This window comes from Numida meleagris, chromosome 1 (genome assembly GCF_002078875.1).
Source record: "Numida meleagris isolate 19003 breed g44 Domestic line chromosome 1, NumMel1.0, whole genome shotgun sequence".
NCBI classification, from domain to species: Eukaryota; Metazoa; Chordata; class Aves; order Galliformes; family Numididae; genus Numida; species Numida meleagris.
The window spans coordinates 3,224,666-3,246,434 of NC_034409.1; the positions used below are offsets into that span (position 1 = coordinate 3,224,666).

The window sequence follows — 21,769 nt, forward strand, 5'->3', positions numbered from 1 at the left end:
TGAATATTTTTTGGCTTGCATGTACAAACAGCTACAGTTGTTTCAAGCACAATGTTGACTGCTGCCAGTACATAAGCAAGAGGAAAAACAGAGCTCTCACACAGAGGCAGAGTTTGCAAAGCAATAAATTGGAGTTCACACAGAAGTGGATTTCATAATACCAGACAGAGGTTTGAAAATTAAATCCCATCTCTTTCTGGACAAGAAATTATAGCAAGTTTTCAAACATGCTCTGAACACATAGAGCTGGCAAGTATAATATGAACTCTCTAGTTTGCCAATCACTTCTAAAGGATTCACTAAGGGAAGCAAGTTCATTGATACAGCACTTTGGTGCCACCTAAATGACAATTCCCTCAGAACACGCTACTGCTAATCTTGCTACAAGTGAGATGCAAGCATCCTCCTGCTCATGATACTCCATGATTAAGAGAGCAGGAGGAAGCTACATCACGTTACTGTTGTTCACCAGAATCTAGCACCTTCCTGACGGAAAAAATTGAGAGGAAAAAAGAAGTGGTATGTCAGCAAGTTGCTACATACTCCTCCTTGTAATTCATAAAGCTGAAGCAGCACCCCTCCTGAACTTCAACAGAGCAGAGTGACAGAGACAGCGACAGGCCAGCTGTTGACGCAGCAAGATAATAATTCTTCTCTTGGATTTTTCATGATGAGACTGTGTTTGGAAGCCAGCCAAGGAGCAGCAAGGAGACCATGTGAACTGCTTGGTTGTTATACTCACAAAAAAAAAAAAGCAGCAAATGAGCAACCACGATGTTCGAAGAATAAGTTCTCTCCCAAGCCATGTGAGATTTTGGAGAAAGCAAGTCATTTAGTAAATTCAAATGGAATTCTGCTATGTCTTCCCTGCAGAGCAATCTTAGGATTTGGTGATTGTCACGTCTTCTCACCTTCAGAGATGGACCTAAATGTTTTTAAACTAGTTCAGATAAGGTACATCACCAAAAAAGGTACTTCCATGTTAAAAGATATGCTGGCCACTGGCGTTGATAAACCTTAAAATAAGCACGCCAAGTGTCAAAGGCAATCAAAATGAGATATGCAGATCAGTTGTCCAACCTGGCTCCGAACTACGCTTTTTATTTTGTTTAATGTTTTTCCAACAGTGTTTTCCTTTACATCAGGATTTTGCAGATTGGGCAGTGTCGTCTCTGTCCGTGGTCCTTACCCATGAAAACTCAGCTCTGGAACATGCGTGATTTCCCATATCCAATGAGCACCTGCCCAAGCAGAGCTTGGAAAACTTGTCAGGGAATTAAAAAAAATATATATGGACAGTTTGTCCTTAAGAACTACTTCACAATCAAAAGGAACTATAAGAATACACAGGGCTTGCTCTTGTTTGATTTTGGAAGTTACTCATTGGATACAGGATGATCTCTGTTCGCTTGCAGCAGGAAATTCTCCCTCTGACACACCACCTGAGTCAGGGCCAAACAGGATTATCACAGGAACCTTGACCACAAGTGCTCTCATCAGCTACATCAGACCTGAAATGACCGCCCACGATTAGTCACGGACTGCGTGCTGAGCAAGTCAGGCAAGTTGTTAATATAAACTTTAGAAGATGTCTGGTATCAGTGACATCTCTAATCCATACGTATGCCTCAGACAAACACGTGGCTTGTGAGATTTTTGCTGTTTTGGTTTTTGGTGGTTTTTTTTTTTTTTTTTGAGTTTTTTGGGGTTAGTTGTTTTGTTTTCACTTTTCCCCTATGAATAACTTTAAGTCTTTAACTGCTCTAAAAGGGTATGTCCACCAACATGCACACTCCTGCCTCTTCTTCAACCACACAGGCTCTGCTCTTCAATTATACCACACATCCTCCAATTTCAACACTACTGCCTTTGTTATCATCCGACTCATTATCACAATTGAAATCTCCTTTTCTCAGTCCCATTTTGGCCATTTCTCTAGCTGACCTAATGAATTTCTTGCACATGATACATATCGCACAGGAGAAAGATAACCAATACGAATGACTTAACTCTATTTTGGTGCCCTCCTCTGACAACAAGGAGAAAGCACGGGGTTTTTTTGGATGCACTGAGCTGGAGAAAGCACCAGTGCTCACTCCGTGGAGGAGGCAAGTGCAGCTGGAAGACAAGAAGAGGTGTGACTTACTGAGTCTGCTGTTAGCACAGATAATGAGAGATTTTTAATAGGCAACTCCTGAAGAGCTCTATCTGCAAACCTATCTTTCAGATGCTGTACCTTGGTCAAATCTGAATATTTTCCACAGAAATAAAATAATGCTACAGTTTACAGTTCTTTACCTAGAGCACATTACCTACACAAGGAACTGATTTTCCACAACCAACACCTGAAGTACAACTAAGAGTAAAGAATCACTACACAGCATCAACATCTCATCCACAAGATCAGATAGCAGCAAAACCAACATATCACCATAATTTTCTGGTATAGTAACCATTTCATATTACTGATCTGCCTTACTGTTTTACTACATTTATTTTTTTCTAGTCTTCTCACTGCTACACTGGAAATTTCAAGCGAATTAACAATTAAGTTTTTAGATAAAGTAAAAAATCAAAATAGCTCAACTAAGAATAGAAATGAATGCCGTAAGCGAGCCAGGAACAAAGTGTAATCATGGGACTTTATAGGAACATTTAGGTCAAGCATCTTCAACTTGACTCATCACACTGAACAGCATAAAACTCCACGGCAACCAATCACCAAATCACTTAGTTCATGCAAATCAAACCAACATATCATCACCTAACAAGAACACAAGAGACTTGCTTTTTCAGGGCAAAAATAATGCTGCCAATATTTACTGTCTGTATGCAACAGGCATTTTGCTCTGCTCCTGTTAAGGTACACAGAATTTTCACTTTTTCTTTCAAAAGCAAAGGGAAACACTGGAATCTGTTTATTTTCCACACACACGAGAACAGTGAACTGAAAATCTACTCGTGAATTATTTTCAATGACTCATTTCTTACCATGTCTACCATTCACCACTCAGGGCCCTGTGGGAATGGGAAGGAAGGTTAAATCCTTTATTCCCATTCATTTAACTGAACCTTGCAGATAATATATTCACTGAAAAGTGGAGCTTGATGTCTTTACTAGCTTTAAGACAAGCTCAATAACTTTAAACACGAAGTTAACACAGGTGACAGTTCAAAGCCACATATTTTGAAGCTTCTGGCTATTAAGAAATGTAGTTTTAAAAAGGCAAAATGGAAGAACGCTAGTAAAAGAGAACGAAACAAAACTTTGAAAGCTCTAATGACCACACTGTGTGGGTGTGCACAGAGCAGCATCAGGCAACATGCAGGCACCTTATTAAATAAGACTGTCAACAATACAAGCTGTTTCTTTCTTGGAAGAAACGATGTAAATAAATCACTCCAGAGAATAAATGTTTGGGTACTCTTCTCCCTCACTGACATACCTAAATTAAATGAGCAAACTGTAACTCATAACCATCAATAATTCACTTCAGAAGTTCAGTAAAATTAGTTGTTATAATTAAGCCTGATCAAAATAAGGAGGGAAGCCTAGATTTAAGGTAAAATCAGCTTCTTGGGATTTTGGTTGCTGGAAGAACAGTAAAAAAGATCAAGCTTGTTATTACATTACACATAATACCAGAAGCATTAATAAATTCTCTCATCATAGTGAACAGTGCAACACAAATTTCAACTCCCAAGCCATAGACTCAAACATCAGGATATCTGCAAGAGAGGAAATGATGTGCTTTATAGAAGTATAAATCCTTTTTCCAAAAAGACCATTCTTCTCCCTTTGTGTCACATTTGAGGAGAAAAAGCTAAAAATCAGTTCTTTATGGCTGTGTTACAACATCGTCTGGGTGTTTTAAGGGGATTCTGGCATACAGGACGTCTGTATATAGTTCCAGTGGCACGAATCAAACAGGACAGAAGCTTTGCTCTATACTCCCACCAGTTTTTAGCTCCCCTTCCTCAATTTAGAGAAAGTATATGAGCACAATGTGCAGCAGAAACCTCATTTTCCTCATCAGCTCTGATCAGGCAAAATAACCTCTGCCCCTCTGCTCCATTTCTCTGGCTATCCTACCTGCCGTTCTGCATCTCAAACCAAGCTAATGATTACTGTTTCACAGCACCTTTCACTTCGTAAAAATTGAAAAGCTGTCCTCTCCCTCCCTGTTTCCACAGACAATTATTTTTAAGTTTTTCTCTCGTTTTTGCTGAAATTGCAAAAAAGTTCTTCTGGCTTTAATTTTGCTGGGTTTTTTGTTTGTTTGTTTGATGGGCATATGGCTTCATGCATCAATTATTTGTATTGTGCTAAAAGATGGAGATATCGAATGACGAGAAGCACAAAAGAGCTGGCATAAGTTTAACCTATATACTGTGGAGTTCACTTGGGTACACAGGGCTGGTTAAGGATGCTAACCTGATACCACAGGACTCTGAAGTTGGCCATTCACATACTTAACAATATATTTCTCATTTGTACCAATGCAAATATACTACTTTGTAGTCATACTCTTACCCATCCCTGAATCTTTCTTAGTACCATCTGATATGATATCCACATGGTCGCTGTCTACATCGTAGCTGAAGAAATCATTCAAGTAAGTTTTCGATCTCTGGCCACCAAACACGTATAAGCAGCGATTTTTCTAGAAAGGAAGAAAAAGGTATTTCTTTACCAAGTTCTTTATTTCTGTTTCACAGAAGCATTAATGAATGAAAGAGCAACAGATTTTTCTTCTTGTTTCTACTTTTTAAATCGTGCCTTTGATTTGGTAAACATCTATTACTTCCATACCCACAAAGATTCACAGAATTATGCAGAATAGTTTATTATTCTCAGACTTAGTAAAAACTATATAATTATTGATGCCATTCTTAATGTTTCTGATTCCTGAAGTTGTGACTTTCCAGTTTCAAGAGCTATACCAATGAGGGCTTCCCATTTCTCCACCCCAAACAAATGCAATTTCAGAAGACATTATCTGCTCAGTCTAAGTAAGACTACAAAATCTGGATCCAATAAAGCATCAACTCCAGAGTAACCAAGCAAATTTTACATAGTAATGGTTATAGCCCTGCCTGATCAACCTGTAAGATCAGAACTTTAAAACACCAATTCATTTTTCAAGTCTAATATTGAAGAGTGAACAGTCTCAAGGGACACAAGGATATAGCCTCAAGTTGCACCAGGGGAAATTTAGATTGGATGTCAGGAAGAATTTCTACATGGGAAGCGCAGGCATTAGAACAGGCTATTCAAGGCAGTGGCAGACCTCCCCATTCATGGAGGTATTTAAGAGACATGGATGTGGCACTAAGAGACATTACCTAGTGGCAGACTTGGCAGCATTAAGTGATGACTGGACTTGATGATCTTAAGAGTCTTTTCCAATCTAAATGATACAGTGTCAAAAAACCCCACTAGATAATAATTTTACAGTTTAAGCCAGGAGCAAAGAAATTAAGAGTAACTATCCAGGTACCAACACACTAAGAACAGGCAAATAAGTAAAAAGCCAGGTTTATCACTTCTATCAAACTCATCAAGTAGGAAGCCCGTAAGAGGCAGATTATTTCTCTTTCAAAAGATTGAGAAAACAGCAAAGTACCTAACTAAACTGTCATGAACTGTACTTATAGAAACCTGTAGTCTTATGTTTACCATGGGCATATACTTAAATCCTCTGATACCTATGCAGAATTGTGAGGCAGTATTTTTTTTATAAAACAAAATTTTAGAGAGTCATTAGAAGCAAAAATGGAATTGAAGGCTCTAAAAGCATAGCAATCACTACGAAACTTCTGATCTTTCATTTGAAAGGGAAAAACTCTTGAAAGCTGACCAGTTTGAATTGTACTGCCAGTACACATGTGAACGCCACAATATTAATTCCAGTTCCCTTCCTCCTCCCATCCTCAAATTGAAGTTCAGCATCAGCAAAACTCTGAAAACTCTGTTTGCTACCACTAAGAAACTGTCCTGTAAACTCAGTGCAGAACTGCCATTACACCACATCTGCCTATGGAAGCTTCATAGTTGATACAAATCTCCCCTCTGTACTTTCAGTAGAATAACACAGTATCTGTACAGAAAGGTATTCCAGTGCATATACGATGCTATACAACCCTCATCCTGCAAATCCTACGTCCTGCACTTAAATAGCTGATGAGCACAAGTGGAAAAGCAACTTAAGATTTTTATTTTCTTTTTATCTACTCAGTAATAAATTGCCACACAACCTCTATCACCAAACATTCTGCCTTTCCCCATCAGGCTCTGGATTAAGAGCTCATAATGCCATCTGAACCAAACTTAAGAGCTGACTATGATAACAGGCAGCAGCTGGGTGCCTGTGCTCCTGAATGCATGCCAGGTAAGCCCTGCACTAGTCAAGTTTACCATTCCTGGTCTAGTAAATACCCTACGTAATTACAGAAGACTCCAAGATGCTTTACCAACATTGACAGAAAAAACACTTCTGAGTAAATTCAACCTGTGGACCGTGGTTCAATGCTCTTATTTAATTAGAACCAATTTAGAATTCACCTTGCTTTTACTTTAATTTACATTCAGTTTAAGTCATGAAAACTTTGCCTGAGACTTCAATTAATACCACCTGCACTTACCAAAAAAAGCATTAGAATGTCATTGAATATAAAATCAAGTGAGACAACACATCATTTGGAAGATTAAAGAGCCTGCAAGAAAATCAAAACCAGATGTTCTCTTTAAGGTCAGGCACCATGAATCAAGGTACAGCGTGGATACTTACAGAATGGAACAACATACAGTGTCCTATTCGGGATTGGATATCCTCGGGTCCAGCATTACAGGAATCCTCTCTCAGAAGTTTCCATGTCTGACACTGGCAGTCAAAAGCAAACAACCCACTGAACTGTGGTTCACTGGCTCTGCTGTCATCAACACTGCCATTGCAGGTCAAGATTCTGCCTCCAAAGGTATATATCATGTGTTTTTCGGAATCCATACACATCTGTTAGAACAAGAGAAGTTTTTAAGAAAGCACATTAAGATCTGAACAGGCTCAGATTTACGATTACGCATCCCTCCCCTTCAAGTGATATCTACTAAGTTAGACAGTACTCTGCACATCTGAACCTCTAGTGAACAGATAAGAGCACAAACATCTTCGTGCTGACAGGTATTAAACTCAGAAAACAGCTCCTTAGTTTAGAATTTGAATCAAATTTCAGCTTGACAATTTAGTGAGCAAAAAAGGGCTTTGTGCATGCTCGTCTGCTTCTAGTTGCCGATTTCAGGGAAAAACTTTTTAGAATTTTTATCCAGGATTCATAAACAACTCTGCCAAAAAGTAAACGAAGGTATTGCTAGTTTACTGAATGCCACACAACTAATCCCAAAACAACCTGTGATCTGTTACTCAGTTTCCATCTCAAGCACATATTTATTGTTATCTTCACTACTTTTTGTTGAAGTAGGGCTGCAACCTGGCCAAGAATCCTTGAAGAGACTGCAGCAGAAGAACATTTATCCCCAAACCCCGAATTCAAGTTATGGCACACACAAGATGCATCAGTACAAATCAAACAGAACTCTCTGATTCCCGGTGATGTTTTCAGACACAGTGCAATGGAGATGTCTACAAAACACCAGGGGAAAAGAAAAACAGAAAAACACAACAAGATAGATGCTACCCAAAAAAGCTTACACACAACTTTTCCCAGGCAGCACGTTTTTGTGAAGGTTAAACAAAAACTGGTATCACTGTACGCAGTGAGGGAGAGAAGAGAAAGCTGTAGATTGAGAAAGAATTCAGGGAGGACATTCCTTCCTCAGAGATAGCAAAGAAAAAAGAAAATTTCAGAAAACAAGGTACTCAAAGTAGTCTTGCCAGCTGATCATTTGCTTTTGCTCAACACCTGGAAGACTGATATTTGTTATTAACAGAACAGAAAGACTGATTGGCTTTTGTTCTGCAGACAACACATTTAATTTATGGTGTCAGCAGAAATGCATATCGTGCTGGCAGACAACAGCTTTGGTTACAAAACAGCACCAGTAGGTTCTTGGGACACTTTAAAAACAAATACTGATGTATTATCTCTTGGCCACGTTTTATAAAAACAACTAAGAACCAAATATCTTTTTCAAGGACATAAAAGCCATTGAATATACAGCATGATTAAAAATAGAGTCATTTGAATATACGGAGAGGCGCAGCTTTTTAAAAGATTAGTAGCTACTCCTGTAAGATTTCAATCTCTACAAAGCAAGAGCATTTCACAAAATTAAAGATAATTGATTTTCAAAGAATCCTGATCCTGTTGGCCTCATTTCAGTGTCTTGCTTACAGTATTCTTCTGAAGGTAGCACACACAGCTTTGGAAGTTGTTCCCCAGTGTCTACTCAGTAGGCTGATCTGCAAACCCAGCTCAGCAAGTCTGATTACAAACAGATGAACTGTGCTTTGAGCTTTAATACAACGTGTCTTAATAAAATGAATTAGTTTACACATGCTTTTATGATCTGACTCAATTTCATTGGAATACCAGTAATCAACAGCATTAGACAACAATACTATTAGAAATTAACTGAGTGCAGATCACAGCTTCCCTCATCATTGCAATCTTACCTGGTACAGCAATTCTAAATTGCGAAAGGCTATGATCAAATTATGATTCACAAACACTGAGAAAAAGGTACATATGCAGGAACTTGAGCTAAAATATCAGTGTAGCTGACCTGATGATCAAACACCAGCTTTGGACCTCCATCAGCTGCAGTATCTTCACTTAGTAGCATCCATGTGTTTGTATCGATGTCATAGCGATAGAAGTCACTTTTCAGAGATTTGCTGTTCCTCACGGAGGAATCCAGGTAGCGACCCAGTGTGTAGATCTGTCTTCGTTGAATGTCAATGCACATTTTGTGACAAGATCTGGCACTGGGACCACTCTAATAAAGAAAACAACCACAAAAATGAAGAGTATAACACATATAACACTGCTCCAGATAGATCACTACCCATTCAGGACAAATGAATATCATCAGCAAGTGGAAATCCTTTGAATGTTCAAGAAAATTTGTGTCAGCCAAATACAGGATTAAATATAAATATCAATATAACAGGATATTCTATAACCTCTTTGTGCTTTAGAAAGACATTGGCAAAACAAAACAATAAAACTAACATAAAGCCTTTCTGTAAGATTCCTTAGAGAACAGACCATTCTCTCCAGAACTGATGCTCAGAGGCACGCAAAAGCTACTTGATCTTTTAAAATAACAGAAGCTGATGTACATGAGAGCAAATTAAGATGTCACAGCCTATAAATAACTACTTAGGAAGAAGATTAAGACGTGCTCTATTACATGAGGCTCTGTTTTATTAATAGACTGTTTTCTAACAGATCATAACCAGACACTCCCACAAGCAATCATATCCTGTAATGGGTCTTAGAAGGCACTGAAAGCACTCTGTCCTTCATGAAACAGATACTGTTATTCCAGCTCCAACTACAGGAAAGTTTCTTACAGTAAGCAAAACTGCCCTATGACCTTCAGAGAGAAGACACTGTCAAATTATTACACTCTTATCCATCCAAGGTGCTCAACTTCAAATCACAGAGTAATTTATTCAATGACATTTAGATGATGCTATGCAGTACTGGACAGTACCACCTTCTATTTCAGTCAAGCCTGGTTTTGAAAGCCCTCCCATACTCATCTTGAAGCACACGAGTGATGTTGCTGTACTCTAAAATACCAGAAATCAAGATGGAGAAAGCCTTATTGGCAAGAGATGAGACAGAAGAAAGTAACTAGTGTCTCACTTACAGATAAATTCTGTATTTATTTCACCTTAGTTTGTGTAATTTCAGCAAGCATTTAAATGAGAATGACAGAACAAGGCTGTGCAGCTAGCTTTGAGAATCTTCTGAAGAGTCTGGAAGATAAAAAATAGAAATCGCATGGAAAATGACCAGAATTTCAAAGGTCGGTACTGAGAATCTGAAAAGGCAACCTGGAAAGCAACAGGAAAAGTGGGAAAATTTCCAGTGTCAAGTGAAAATGGTAAGATGCACATAAACATGACCAAAGTATGAAAGACAAAGTAAGTTACTGAAATATATAGAAAAATAAAGACTATCCAATTACGCAAAGATGCATGATAAATCACTGTTCATTACAAGTCTTACAGTTAAGGAAAGCTAGTCACGCCATACCAAATAATAACAGAATTTGCTCCACATGCTACTAAAATACTGCCTTACTTAGAAAAAAATCTTCCTAATTGTACCATTTCATTTAAAACAAATTGAAACTAAAATATGCCTTTGGAATACTCTTCACTAAGTTTGGTAAAAAGAATTTTGCATTAAAAAAATAGGTGCTGCAAACTGTTGTTTGAGTTAACTAAACAATACAAAGATGTGAACTAGATTGCTCATACTTGGTAAATATGAAGCACATCAGCAATAATTACAAATTTGAGAGTTAGTTATTTCATAGTGATTGAGATTACTTTCTTCTCAAAAAAAATAGAAGTGAAACATTAGCATAGAATCATAGGATTAGCTAGGTTGGAAAAGACCTACAAGATCATCCAGTCTAACCATCCACCTACTACCAATAACCCCACTAAACCATGTCTCTCAACGCTATATCCAAATGTTTCTTGAACACCTCCAGGGACGGTGACTCAACCACCTCCCTGGGCAGCCCATTCCAGCGCCTGACCACTCTTTCAGAAAAGTAGTGTTTCCAAATGTCCAGCCTAAATTTCCCCTGGCGCAACTTGAGGCCGTTCCCCCTCGTCCTGTCACTAGTTATAAGAGAGAAGAGGCCGACCCCCAGCTCACCACAACCTCCCTTCAGGTAGTTATAGAAAGCGATAAGGTCTCCCCTGAGCCTCCTCTTCTCCAGACTGAACAATCCCAGCTTCCCCAGCGGCTCCTCATAAGGCCTGTGCTCCAGACCCCTCACCAGCTTCGTTGCCCTCCTCTGAACACGCTCCAGGGCCTCAATGTCTTTCCTGCAGTGAGGGGCCCAAAACTGGACACAGTACTTGAGGTGTACTCAGCACTGGTGAGGCTGCAAGCATGAAATCCTGAAACACAGCAAAAGTTCATTCACTGCCCTTGGTCATGTGAAAGAAGGCGAAAGAGAAGGTAGCAACAAACCTGAACTTGTTCCTGGAAAAAACAAATTACTATCTTCCAAAGAATCCTATTCAGAACATGGTTTCTTTGCATGAGAAGCACCAACTTGTATATTCACAAAGGTTGTCTCTAATTCAAAAGAAAACAACCCCCTGTAGACAAAGTTAGGCATCCCTTGTTAGGCAACCAGGACACTAGAGGATATTCCATTGTTCCTCTGCCAAAGAGCATGTTATGCCCTGGCACAGCCACCATCTAGACAGAATTGTAAGACCCACGTGTCTGAAACTGGTCCTTTCTGACCCCTTCCCATTTGTCATGTCATTGCAATTTCCTTTTTAAATGAACTCCCTGATTTAAATATCTCACTCCCACAACATTAGACGGTCTCTCTGGGCTACAGTAGATAATAACAAATTTGCTTAAATAATGTCTTCAGAACTTTCAAGAATAAATCTTCAAACTTATTAGTTTCTAGACCTGCTTGGAAGAAGACATGCATTTTCAAATGAAATTTGAGTACAGGCAGGAGGCACAGGCACTTAGCGCGTGCAACACTAGTTTTAAGCCAGTGGAGTTAACAGCACAGGTACTACAGAAAACAAGCTTCAAATCTTAAGGCTACATTCAAATGAAAAACAAATTCATCAAAAATGTGTTGTTCATCAAGGTAACAGTTGTGTATTAGTCATGTATGACTTTTTAAAGGCATTAAGTTTGACCATTTAATCTACAAACCACAAGCAGAGAAATTTCACCCCAAGCTCACAAGAATTTTACCTTTGACTTCAACTTGTAGAACCTGCCATAGCATGGATTGTATCTTGTCATATAGAAAGCTTCCTCCAGTTCATCATCTTTTCACAAAGAAAACTGAAGTTATTCCTCTATACCACTTAGGAGGTCATACGGAACCACCTGTGCCTGCTGTGTGATTACCAATAGGAGTAAATAAGTCCATTAAACAACAGTTTATGAGGGCTACTCAATTTGCTTAAAAAAGCCGCTGTAGTACGACCATACATCAGTGGGAGACACAAAGTCCATTTATGGAGACAGATATAGGCAGATACTGAAAAATGACTAAAACTTCAAGGCATGTGTGGTTAAATGAATCAAGAGTCTGCGGGCAGTTACAAATGTTGATCCAAAGTCTCTTTGCACAGCTACAATAGTGAGCCTGTTGCTCAAAGAACACACTACTACAACTTGTCATGGAGAAAGTGACCTACCAATTTTAAACAGACAGGAACTGATTCCAGAAGTATTAAAGAACTTGCCCCTTATTAAGTAATAAGTGAAAAAAACTGACTGTAATAGCCATGATTGTCTTCAGTCTACAGCAGAAGAGATCAAACAGAGAGCAGAACAACCCTTTTTTCCCCTCCTGCTAGGATGTAGGCTGGTCTATGATCCACTAGTTGATGTCCAAAGGTGAGCGTGTTGCATTGGAAATATCTATAGCCTTGTTAAAATCTGGACCTTACCATCAAAAATAAACTGATAGAGTACAAAGTATTAATTTCGGTACCTGCTAATCCACAAAACATACTCCCTACCATTCCCAAAAATCTGGGGATAATAAAGTGTTTCAACTGCATACTGACAAACATGAAAGAAGATTAAGCAAACTCAAGTCTTATTGAGCAGAGCAGAAGGCAAAGAACAATTCTGGCTAGCCTGCATTTACCTAGTCATGCGGTTATCACAAGTGATTGTAGATCAATGCAGGACTTCTCATTAAGTAGTACTTCTGTGAGGTCTAGTTTCATTGAACTGTTGTCTCCAAGGTTCCTAGCACATGTGATAGACACTTTTGCAAATGAAGCTTCATGTGTAGATGCTGCACTTAGGGACATGGTGGTAATGGGTCGATGGCTGGACTAGATGGTCTTAGAGGTTTTTTCCAGCTTTAATGATTCTACAATTCTAAGAACCAATCAACTGATTTAGTAGAGGCATTACTCTCCAAGCAGAGCACAGCCAGTTAAAATAGGCTCTAGTAAGTCATATCAAGCAACAGTGCCCAAATGATCTGAATAAACACCAGCTTTGGGAACACTTTCCAGTTCTCACCATGAAGCTTCTGGCACGCACACTGCAGAAACCACACGTGAAAGAAGCTTTTGACCAGGCTAAAATCTTATTCAGATGGCTAACAATGTGTTAAGCTGCTTCAGCCAGTCTCTCCGTTTATGCCAATGCTGTGGTGGCAATAATAAAGTATTAGCGTATCGCATTTCAGATCTACAGGACATCAAGTAATACTAAAGATTACTAAGCCTGGGCGCTTGGGCACTTTGGCTTCTGTACAACTCAATCAGAGCCCCCTCAGAGCTAAGACTAACCTGAATAAAGTGGCTCTCTACCACCCAGCACCACTGCACAATTAGCACAGCATAATAACAATCAAGACAGATCAAACACTGTGCGCCATGGCACCATTTTCAATGGTACAGAATACCAAGCTTCTGTTCCCCACTCTTACAATACAATCCTCAAGCAGGTTAGTCTTGACTGCAATTGCTCCAGACTCTGGAATAGAAATAAACAACCCAAAGGATGTAGGAAAAAAGAACAGAGTACATATAGCTAGGAGTACCTAAGACAAGGTTTCGATCTTTTAAGTGCCTAGAAGCAACCAAGGCCAAACAGGATCTTTTGGTTTTGTCAGGGCCTCACAAAATTCAGTTGCGCAATGCCAAGCGAATACACAGTATACTTTATGAAAAGCCTTCTCAACACGCTAAGCCACTTTATAAAATCTAATTAGAGCTTTCTTCATTTAACTTGCAAATGCTGAAAGCAATTATCCCACTTAAGGACTAACTTACAAAACGTTTTCAAAAAGCAACACAACAGCATCAAGAGACAACACTGCCTCCTTAGAATAATTGATTTGTTCCTATACAGGGGAGAAAGGATTGGGACTCCTTAGGGTAGGGTCTGCTCTAATAACTATTTATGCCAGAATCGCCATGCATCATCTTAGCAACAGCATCCTGGCATGCTCTGCTAAGGCACTAACATGATAGCTTTCTTTTATGTTTCGCTTTTAAATAAGTGTCCTACAAACCTGCTTTAACGTGAACAGAACTCCAGGGAGCTGGTTCAACTTCCCACCCCCCAAAACAAAAATTTGGGGAGCCTGGCTCTTCTTGGTTATCATAAGCTTTTGAAAATAAAAGGGTTTTCAGTCGCAAGAAGTTCTGTTTTATTCAGACTGATCCAGATGAAAAACCTCAGGAACAAGCTTGGACCCTGTTCAAGAGTCAGGGAAATAAAAACAAAGAACAGCTGACTAATTTGCCCTTCTTGGTACTTTAAAAGACTGAATGGAATGTGAACGTTGTCTCCAGTATAAAGTTCAAAAATAAGCGTCGTGAGGTAAATACTCTTGTCCTAAAGCAAACTGGGACGAAGACATAAAAAGACACGACCAACCTACTTTGTTTCCCACTCTGAGAGCAGGCTGCCATGCAACAAATAGTCCCTCCTGCCTACACACCACTGCGGAGATTAATTGGTCTCATTTCCCAGCTTCAGAGTGCATTTCGGCAGATTCAGGATATAATCTGTTTCTTCATCCACCACCATCATCCCCCCCCAAAAAGGATGAAGTCCTCACAATCTTGAAAATAAAAGGAAATGCATATGAAACTTGGCATTCATAAAATTACCGTCAAATTATATGTTCTTTAAGATTGTTAATGCTATATCAATGCCAGCGTCCTCCACAAACATTTAATCAAAGCAGCAGCTCATAAGGATGTGATTTGCTTTAGATAACTTCTAAATTCAGCAAGAGAAGCTACAGCAATACAAGAAAAAACTTCATATGAGTTGCTCACAGAAAGCATTTCACATTTCTCATAACTGAGGACGCCAGAAGTCTAAGAACAGCACATATTTAGTGCTTTTTATGATAACGCATGGCATCAGTTTTGCGCATCAGCCCCAAACACAAAATAAAGTGAGTGGAGGCTGCTGCACTGCTTTTAAAGCCCATACAATTACCAGCTAACCACAAGTGCTGAATCATGCAATGTGCACATGCTATGGATGTAAGCCATCTGCAAGGGTTTTTAAAGGGTGCAAGAGCCTCTCCCATCCCAGCTACCTTACTCAATATGATGGCAGAAATCAGCACTGTGTGTGTCATTCGACATCCAGGATTTGACAGCTCTATCACCAGATGCAAAAATAACCTCTGAACTTCACAGAGTGTACATTCAGCAAAGGACTGAACTAGAATTCCAGATGTTTTAAAGAACATAAGGATAGCTCCAAAAAATATATATTCTGCATGTTCAACATGCATTCAATTCATCCAATTACTCTGCAAGTTTGCCTTCAGTAAAAGCTTAAAGCAGCATATGAAGCTACAGAAGGTTGGCAGCCTTGCATTTTCAGTTAGCTTTAAGATACTCTTGCTCCTATTTATGAAATATAATGGCTATTATAACTTACTTTCACAGTTGCTGTGCCAGCTATGGAGAAGATACTTTGAGAGTGTATGAGTTAAATATGTTCTGCCAATAAATATTTTAGGAAATCTATTAAGCAGATCAGAACCTGGCTAAGAAGCATGACCCTTAAAACTCCTCAAGGCCAGTGTTGGAAAGACATGCACCTACATCATTTTTCATGCAAAGCAGGATGTCTATGATAAATATTAGGCTTGGATATCAGAAAGTTGCTCACAAGTATTTGCAAATACCTGGCTATTAACATACCTAGTATCAGCTAAGACAAATAACCTACTCTTCAGTCAGGCAGTTGACATAGTATTTGAGCTGTGCCTAATCTGCTTACGAGTAACCTCCTATAGCAATGCAACTAAATAGATTTAGTTGCAAAGTCCTTTCTGGGAATCTGACTCGGACATGATGGAACAGATTAAAGTCAGAGGCAGCTTTTAGTATACAGTTTTGATTCATTATATTGCTCACTTTAGGTGAGAAAAAAAATTAAACAGGATTAAGCTTTTTTCCCTGAAGCGTGTACACATTTGGGATACTCAGTGTTGATACTACACACCCTGAAGCTTAACATTCCCTCAAGAGACTTTCTTCGCTTAGAAGTAAAATTAAATGGTCCCATGTTCTACTTCTGAAAGATGGTTCAATGAACTTGTAAATCAAATGCTTAAGCTCAGATATATAACATGACCCTTATGATCAGAGGCCAGGATTTGATGACCCACAGGTGGGTCATCCCTTCCAGCCCTACATAAGACTTTACTCAGATTGCCTGCTCCAGCCTTCAGAGAGCAGTGCAGGTTCATTACTGCACAGATAAGCAGAGGCGCAGTGCAGCACATGAACACTGCTCTGAAAATGAACAAATGCTTACGTTCTCCTCCCATCAAATTATCTGTTAAAAATTAGTCTCCCAGCAGGCCTGCTTGCAGAAACAACTAATGTCAGAGTACTTCCGTAACACGAAAGAACTAGCTCATGACCTGTTGGCTCCTGGTGAACTGCAGTTAATGCAACTTGAGGAAATAAAATACATCCTTTAAATTGACTCAAGAACTTTCCAAAGCACCAATATCCTTGTTTTGAGTGCTGTGTGTGTAAGCTTACCTACTGTGCGAAACAGCTTTAGATACTGATATCTGCATCACTGCACATGCAAGAAGCCACGTTCCCAGGCCTTGTCTGAGCAGTGTGGTCTCACCTGGCTTGCTCTCACACCTAAGTATAATCAAGGCCTTCCAGCACTGCAGAACATCATGTTACAGTAAACCAAGACATCCAATGACCAATAGAGTTTCTATGCAAGCAGCAGAATAATGAAAAGAGGGAAGAAAAAACCCACAGAACTTCAAGCACACAAAGCACAGGTAATTGTTCTTTCACGTATGTGAAGCGGGTTGCAAGAACACACATGGAGGTCTTGTTTAGGCATCAGTTTACAGTCAAAAATAGATCATCCAGTCTACTTGATTCAGCTTACAAATGCAAACAGGTGAAGTACTGGAGCAAGCCTCTCACACAAAACAACCTTGCAACGAAAGGGCATTAATATTGTGCTACTTCTAACAAAACGAACAATTTACTCACAGAACCAGTGCTACTCACAGTGATGAAATGCGAATAGTAAAAACTGCAGCTTATTAAGTTTTAACGAGCAAACTGTTGGTTTGTTACACATCATCTGCTCAGCTATGCTTTCAGTAACAGTGATGAAATACAGCAGACGATCTGCCAGCAGCTCTGAGATATGGGCCCTCAGGACAACGTCCTTCGTGGGCCGAATTCAGCTAACTCCATGAACAATTGCAGGATGTCAAATGAGGTCATTTTCAAAAGTGCTGTTAAGTTCACACTGTCCTCTGATTACCAATAACAACAGTCAGCAAATAAGTAGTCCAGCTAAGAGAAAGATTCTTCTGCAGATGCAAGTTGTTCGGCTGAAAACAGACCAACAGGCCAGCAGGCTGAAGATACTTAAATTTGTAATTTATGAGCTGTTTAATCAAAGATGTGAAACATGTCCTGGTTTTGAAACCTTCATGATGGCATAGCAGGGCTAGAAATAAGTGGGCTTTTTATTATTGTTTTCGAAGAGATGGTGATAAACTCACAATTTCACACTGATCTAAGCAATTTAGGACAGCCTCAAGCTCTCAGAGGTTTCCAGGAAAGTGAAAACAACTTTAAGGAGAAGAAAAAAGAATAGTTTGGACCTAGAGGTGCTGCAACATCATAGAAGTGGCTGTGTAATTTTTCCCCCCAGTCTAACCTACGGCCTATGAGATTGCTTCTCAGATACTAAGTAGAGTTCAATGTAGGCCTCTTCTGTTAGCTTTTATAGCAACATGCCAAGAAAAAGATATAATATACACACACCAGAAATATAATATTAAAAAATAACACTGTGGAAATAGCCATATCTTCTTTTAAACCAAGTGACACATCAGGAAAGATGTAGCTTGTGAAAATTTTATTTATATCACTTGTCAGCTATTCTCAGAACATAATTTGATTATCCAGCTGCACGAATTGCATCAATTACCACAAAGTGTAGCACACAGTCTTTGCTGTATGAGACTTTCAGGAGCAAGTTATCTTCAATTTTGCAATGGGATGTCAGAGGAAAAGACAGAAGCAAAAACAAAGAATACAAAGGCAATGCAATTCCTTATTCCTAGTATGAATAAAATCCCTTGGTCCCTCAGCACTCGCAAGCCCTGGAAAATTCATGGATTAAGTCCCACTAAACATACTAAGTCTTTCAGATCTGAAGGCTCAACATATCAGCGTGCTACATCCATCCAGCCAGTGTTTGTCCAGAAAGTTTAATTGTCTTTTGGTGCCTGGTGGCAGAAATACTCCTGTTCATAGCAGCAAGATCCACAGAAACTTACTACATTTTCAAACATGTAATTATCCAGATAAATTAGCTAAGGATGCGTCTATGACACTAATGAAAGTGTTCCCCCTGTGTTACCACACTGGGTAACTGATATTTCTTTTGGGATTCCTGTATTTGCACAGCTTGAGGAATGTTAATGTAACGGAAGCCTTTCATAGACTAGCTGAAACAAGAGACTACTCCCAAGGCAACGTTGATTCATGTGTGAAGCTACTTTGACCTTGCTGGCAAGAGAATAAACTTTCCTCCCACCTTCTACCCCTACCTTCCTCTGTTTCTTCTATTCTCCCCACACAACCGGGGAGAACACAGAGTACTAAGGATTCCAGCTTGCTGTTGTGTTCCAGGTGCCTGGTTTTTTGTCAATAAAGCATGAAAGTACACAAATCAGCTTTTCTTAAATAACAACATTTTACTAAATCCTTACCTGAAAGTTCTGTAACTTAAAGCAGTACAAAAAGGTGTTATCTTCCCCAAGATGCATGCACAGCCACCCTAGCATGCCTCTCCATACTGCCTTAATGGTAATTCACAAGGGAGTGAATGGTGCAACACATTCCTAACAAAGTCAAAGAAGCTGTATTCCACATAAGGGAATCAGGCCAGTATGTCCACTGTAAGCTAGAGTCGATGCGGTGATTTTCAACAGAACATAAATGCCACAAATCAACTATTCATGATGCATTACTTCAAGGCATAAAAGCAGTTCTTAGCTTTGCGGGCTGCCCCCTTTGCAACTGAAGGCTTTAGGATGCTTTGGAAGTCCATGTATAATCTGAAGACTGGCACGTGCAAGCTCCAAGACTGCCAAAGTTCTGCAGCCTTCAGAATACCGTGCATAATGCATTCATTTAAGTACTCCTTTCTCTGTGAGACTGGCTTCAATATCCAAAAGGGACCTCCACACATTGAAACATCTGGTGTTAGGAATAACTGAAGTTTGGCTGGTTTTCCTGCACTTTTTGCATGCTGGAAGCAAAAACTACAGGCACTTAGCAATGGAACTGAATAACTTAAGACTCAGAGCTTTATGAAATAAGGATTATATTTTCTATTTAAAATTTTCAGTTAAAAGACAAATAAACAATAATAGGAAGACAGAGCTCTTAAGTACACAAGTTAGTATAAACAAAAAAGTTACCTTTAGAAGTGGAAAACATTGCCTAGTTTTACACAGGTGTTGAGTGGGGTTTAGCGGTGGCAGGTGGCTGGTTGGACTGGATCATCTTAGAGGTCTTTTTCCAACCTTGGCGATCCTATGAGCCTACTACTCTATCTTTGTTTAAATAAGAGATTCCTCAATAGGATATTTTTGTTCCAGGATGCCTACATATCACTGGAGAAGCTAGTCAAATGTATCTGAAATTCTCTAACATTTTGGAGAACGAGTACTGGCTAGAACATTTTAAAACCATTATAACTACTATGCAGGAGGAGAAACAAAACAGTAGCTTGTAACATTCAGGATCTGCCCAGAATGCATTACATTGTGTTCATTTCAGTACATGCCGCCTTTGTCCCTACTCTTGCAGGCTTTTGCACTATTTAAGAAGTTGGCTCAGAGATACACCTGCAGGATCCAAGTTTCTGCTGCAGGCTTTTGGGGACAGCTGCTTTCTCCCTATGTACTTTTGTGGTATCAGGAATCTCTTACAACTGAGCGTCTTTAACAACTAGAACTACTCAGACATGGCAGATTCAGTGTAATAGATCTCAATTCCATAAATGTTACTGTATTCAGAACAAAAAAAATCCTCAAATTACTCAAAGCATCTTCCAAATTACATCACCACCTGCAGGAAGGAGTCAATATTTGAGACTTTTTCAGTTCCTACTTTTAAAAACAGCAAAGAGTAATAGCCTTACATGGATAAGCTTATATATTTGAGCATCACCCCACCTTACAAAAAAAACCACGTTAAGTGTCACAATCACAAATACATACAATGCTTCTGTTGCAATGACATTGGAAGTTTTGGGTAAATGCACTCATGCCAACAAATGTAAAGCAATGCATCCATGCAACATAAAAAATTTAACTGGAAATACAACAGCAGGTGAAATTCATGTTAGCTCTCAGTACCACGAAATCTTTCTGCATCTTGTCAGCCTTTATTTTAGGTAGCCTGGAAAAGTATTTTATGTCAGCAGCAAATTGTCACCTCACCATATGCCAATTTTCTAGATCATTTTGAACCTACTAACAGTAGGTACTTGTTGACCTACACCTTCCTTTATTCTGAGAAATAATTTGTCCTTTTAACCAGTTAACTCATGAAAAGATCGTCTGCTACTGGAGCCTTTGACAAGAAACACTTAAAAGTTTGAGAAATAGTGTCACCTAAACCTAACCCATTCACACAATTTCTGTGTCCTTCACAGAGCAGATGCGTGAGCATCAAGCCACAATGAGGATGAATCAACACAAATGCACAATAAAAGCTACCACTTTGCACAGTAAAATACTGTTTCCAAGAAGATCTTGCATCTTTTCTGATGTCTATAGGAGGTACCTAAACAGGGCAAAGGAATACTCGGGACATACAAAATATCATGCTTCCCAATTCTCAATTATTGAATCTTTAGAGCCATCAACACCTCTCAGTATTTCGATCCTGTAAGTCCACAGAATTATCAATATACTGCATGTGAAGTCTTTCCTACAGTTGCCTGTTCTCCTAAACTGTCCTTCTGTATTTCATTTCACTAAATTACCCTAAGAGAAAGTTACTGCTTGGAAACTACAAATATTAGACACCGAAACATTCACATTAACTTCATCTGTTAATTGATGCTGGCCTAGTACCAAAATGCTCAAGAAATGACAAGGTTTGATATTTTAGAACTATTCCCAAATCCTGAAAAGGTCCACTAATCTACTACTGCTAATACAGCCCAGAGACAACAACATTTGTGGAATGTTCTGACTTGTACAAATTCCTAAAGACTCTTAAACTTCACATGCTTTGGCCATGCCTTGTGCCAGCTGATTTGGAGAGCTGCCACATACTCAAGCATTGCACAGAGAAGACAGAAGTTGTGGGTCCATTTGAGAGGTCAATGTGCAACTCCTTTGGAAGGACGGAATCATGGATGAGGATGATTTCACAAGGACTGAAGGAGCCTTGCTGTCTCCATACACTGAAAGAATGCTTGGGAAGTTCCAATTTAGGTCTGCGTATCGGCTGCTGAGGTACATATTCCAGATATTCAACATAATATT

General features: G+C 39.2%; 1 protein-coding gene across 3 annotated transcripts in view; it reads right to left on the minus strand.

Moving 5' to 3' along the window:
* MKLN1 (muskelin 1) overlaps positions 1–21,769 on the minus strand; it is a 109,619-nt gene that overhangs the window by 32,692 nt on the left and 55,158 nt on the right. For all 3 annotated transcript variants that reach the window (XM_021384311.1, XM_021384312.1, XM_021384313.1), the window contains 3 exons: positions 8,744–8,956; positions 6,792–7,013; positions 4,535–4,664 (listed from right to left, as the gene is read on the minus strand). In XM_021384311.1, coding sequence (XP_021239986.1) covers positions 4,535–4,664; positions 6,792–7,013; positions 8,744–8,956 — 565 coding nt within the window. The remainder of the gene's footprint in view (positions 1–4,534; positions 4,665–6,791; positions 7,014–8,743; positions 8,957–21,769) is intronic.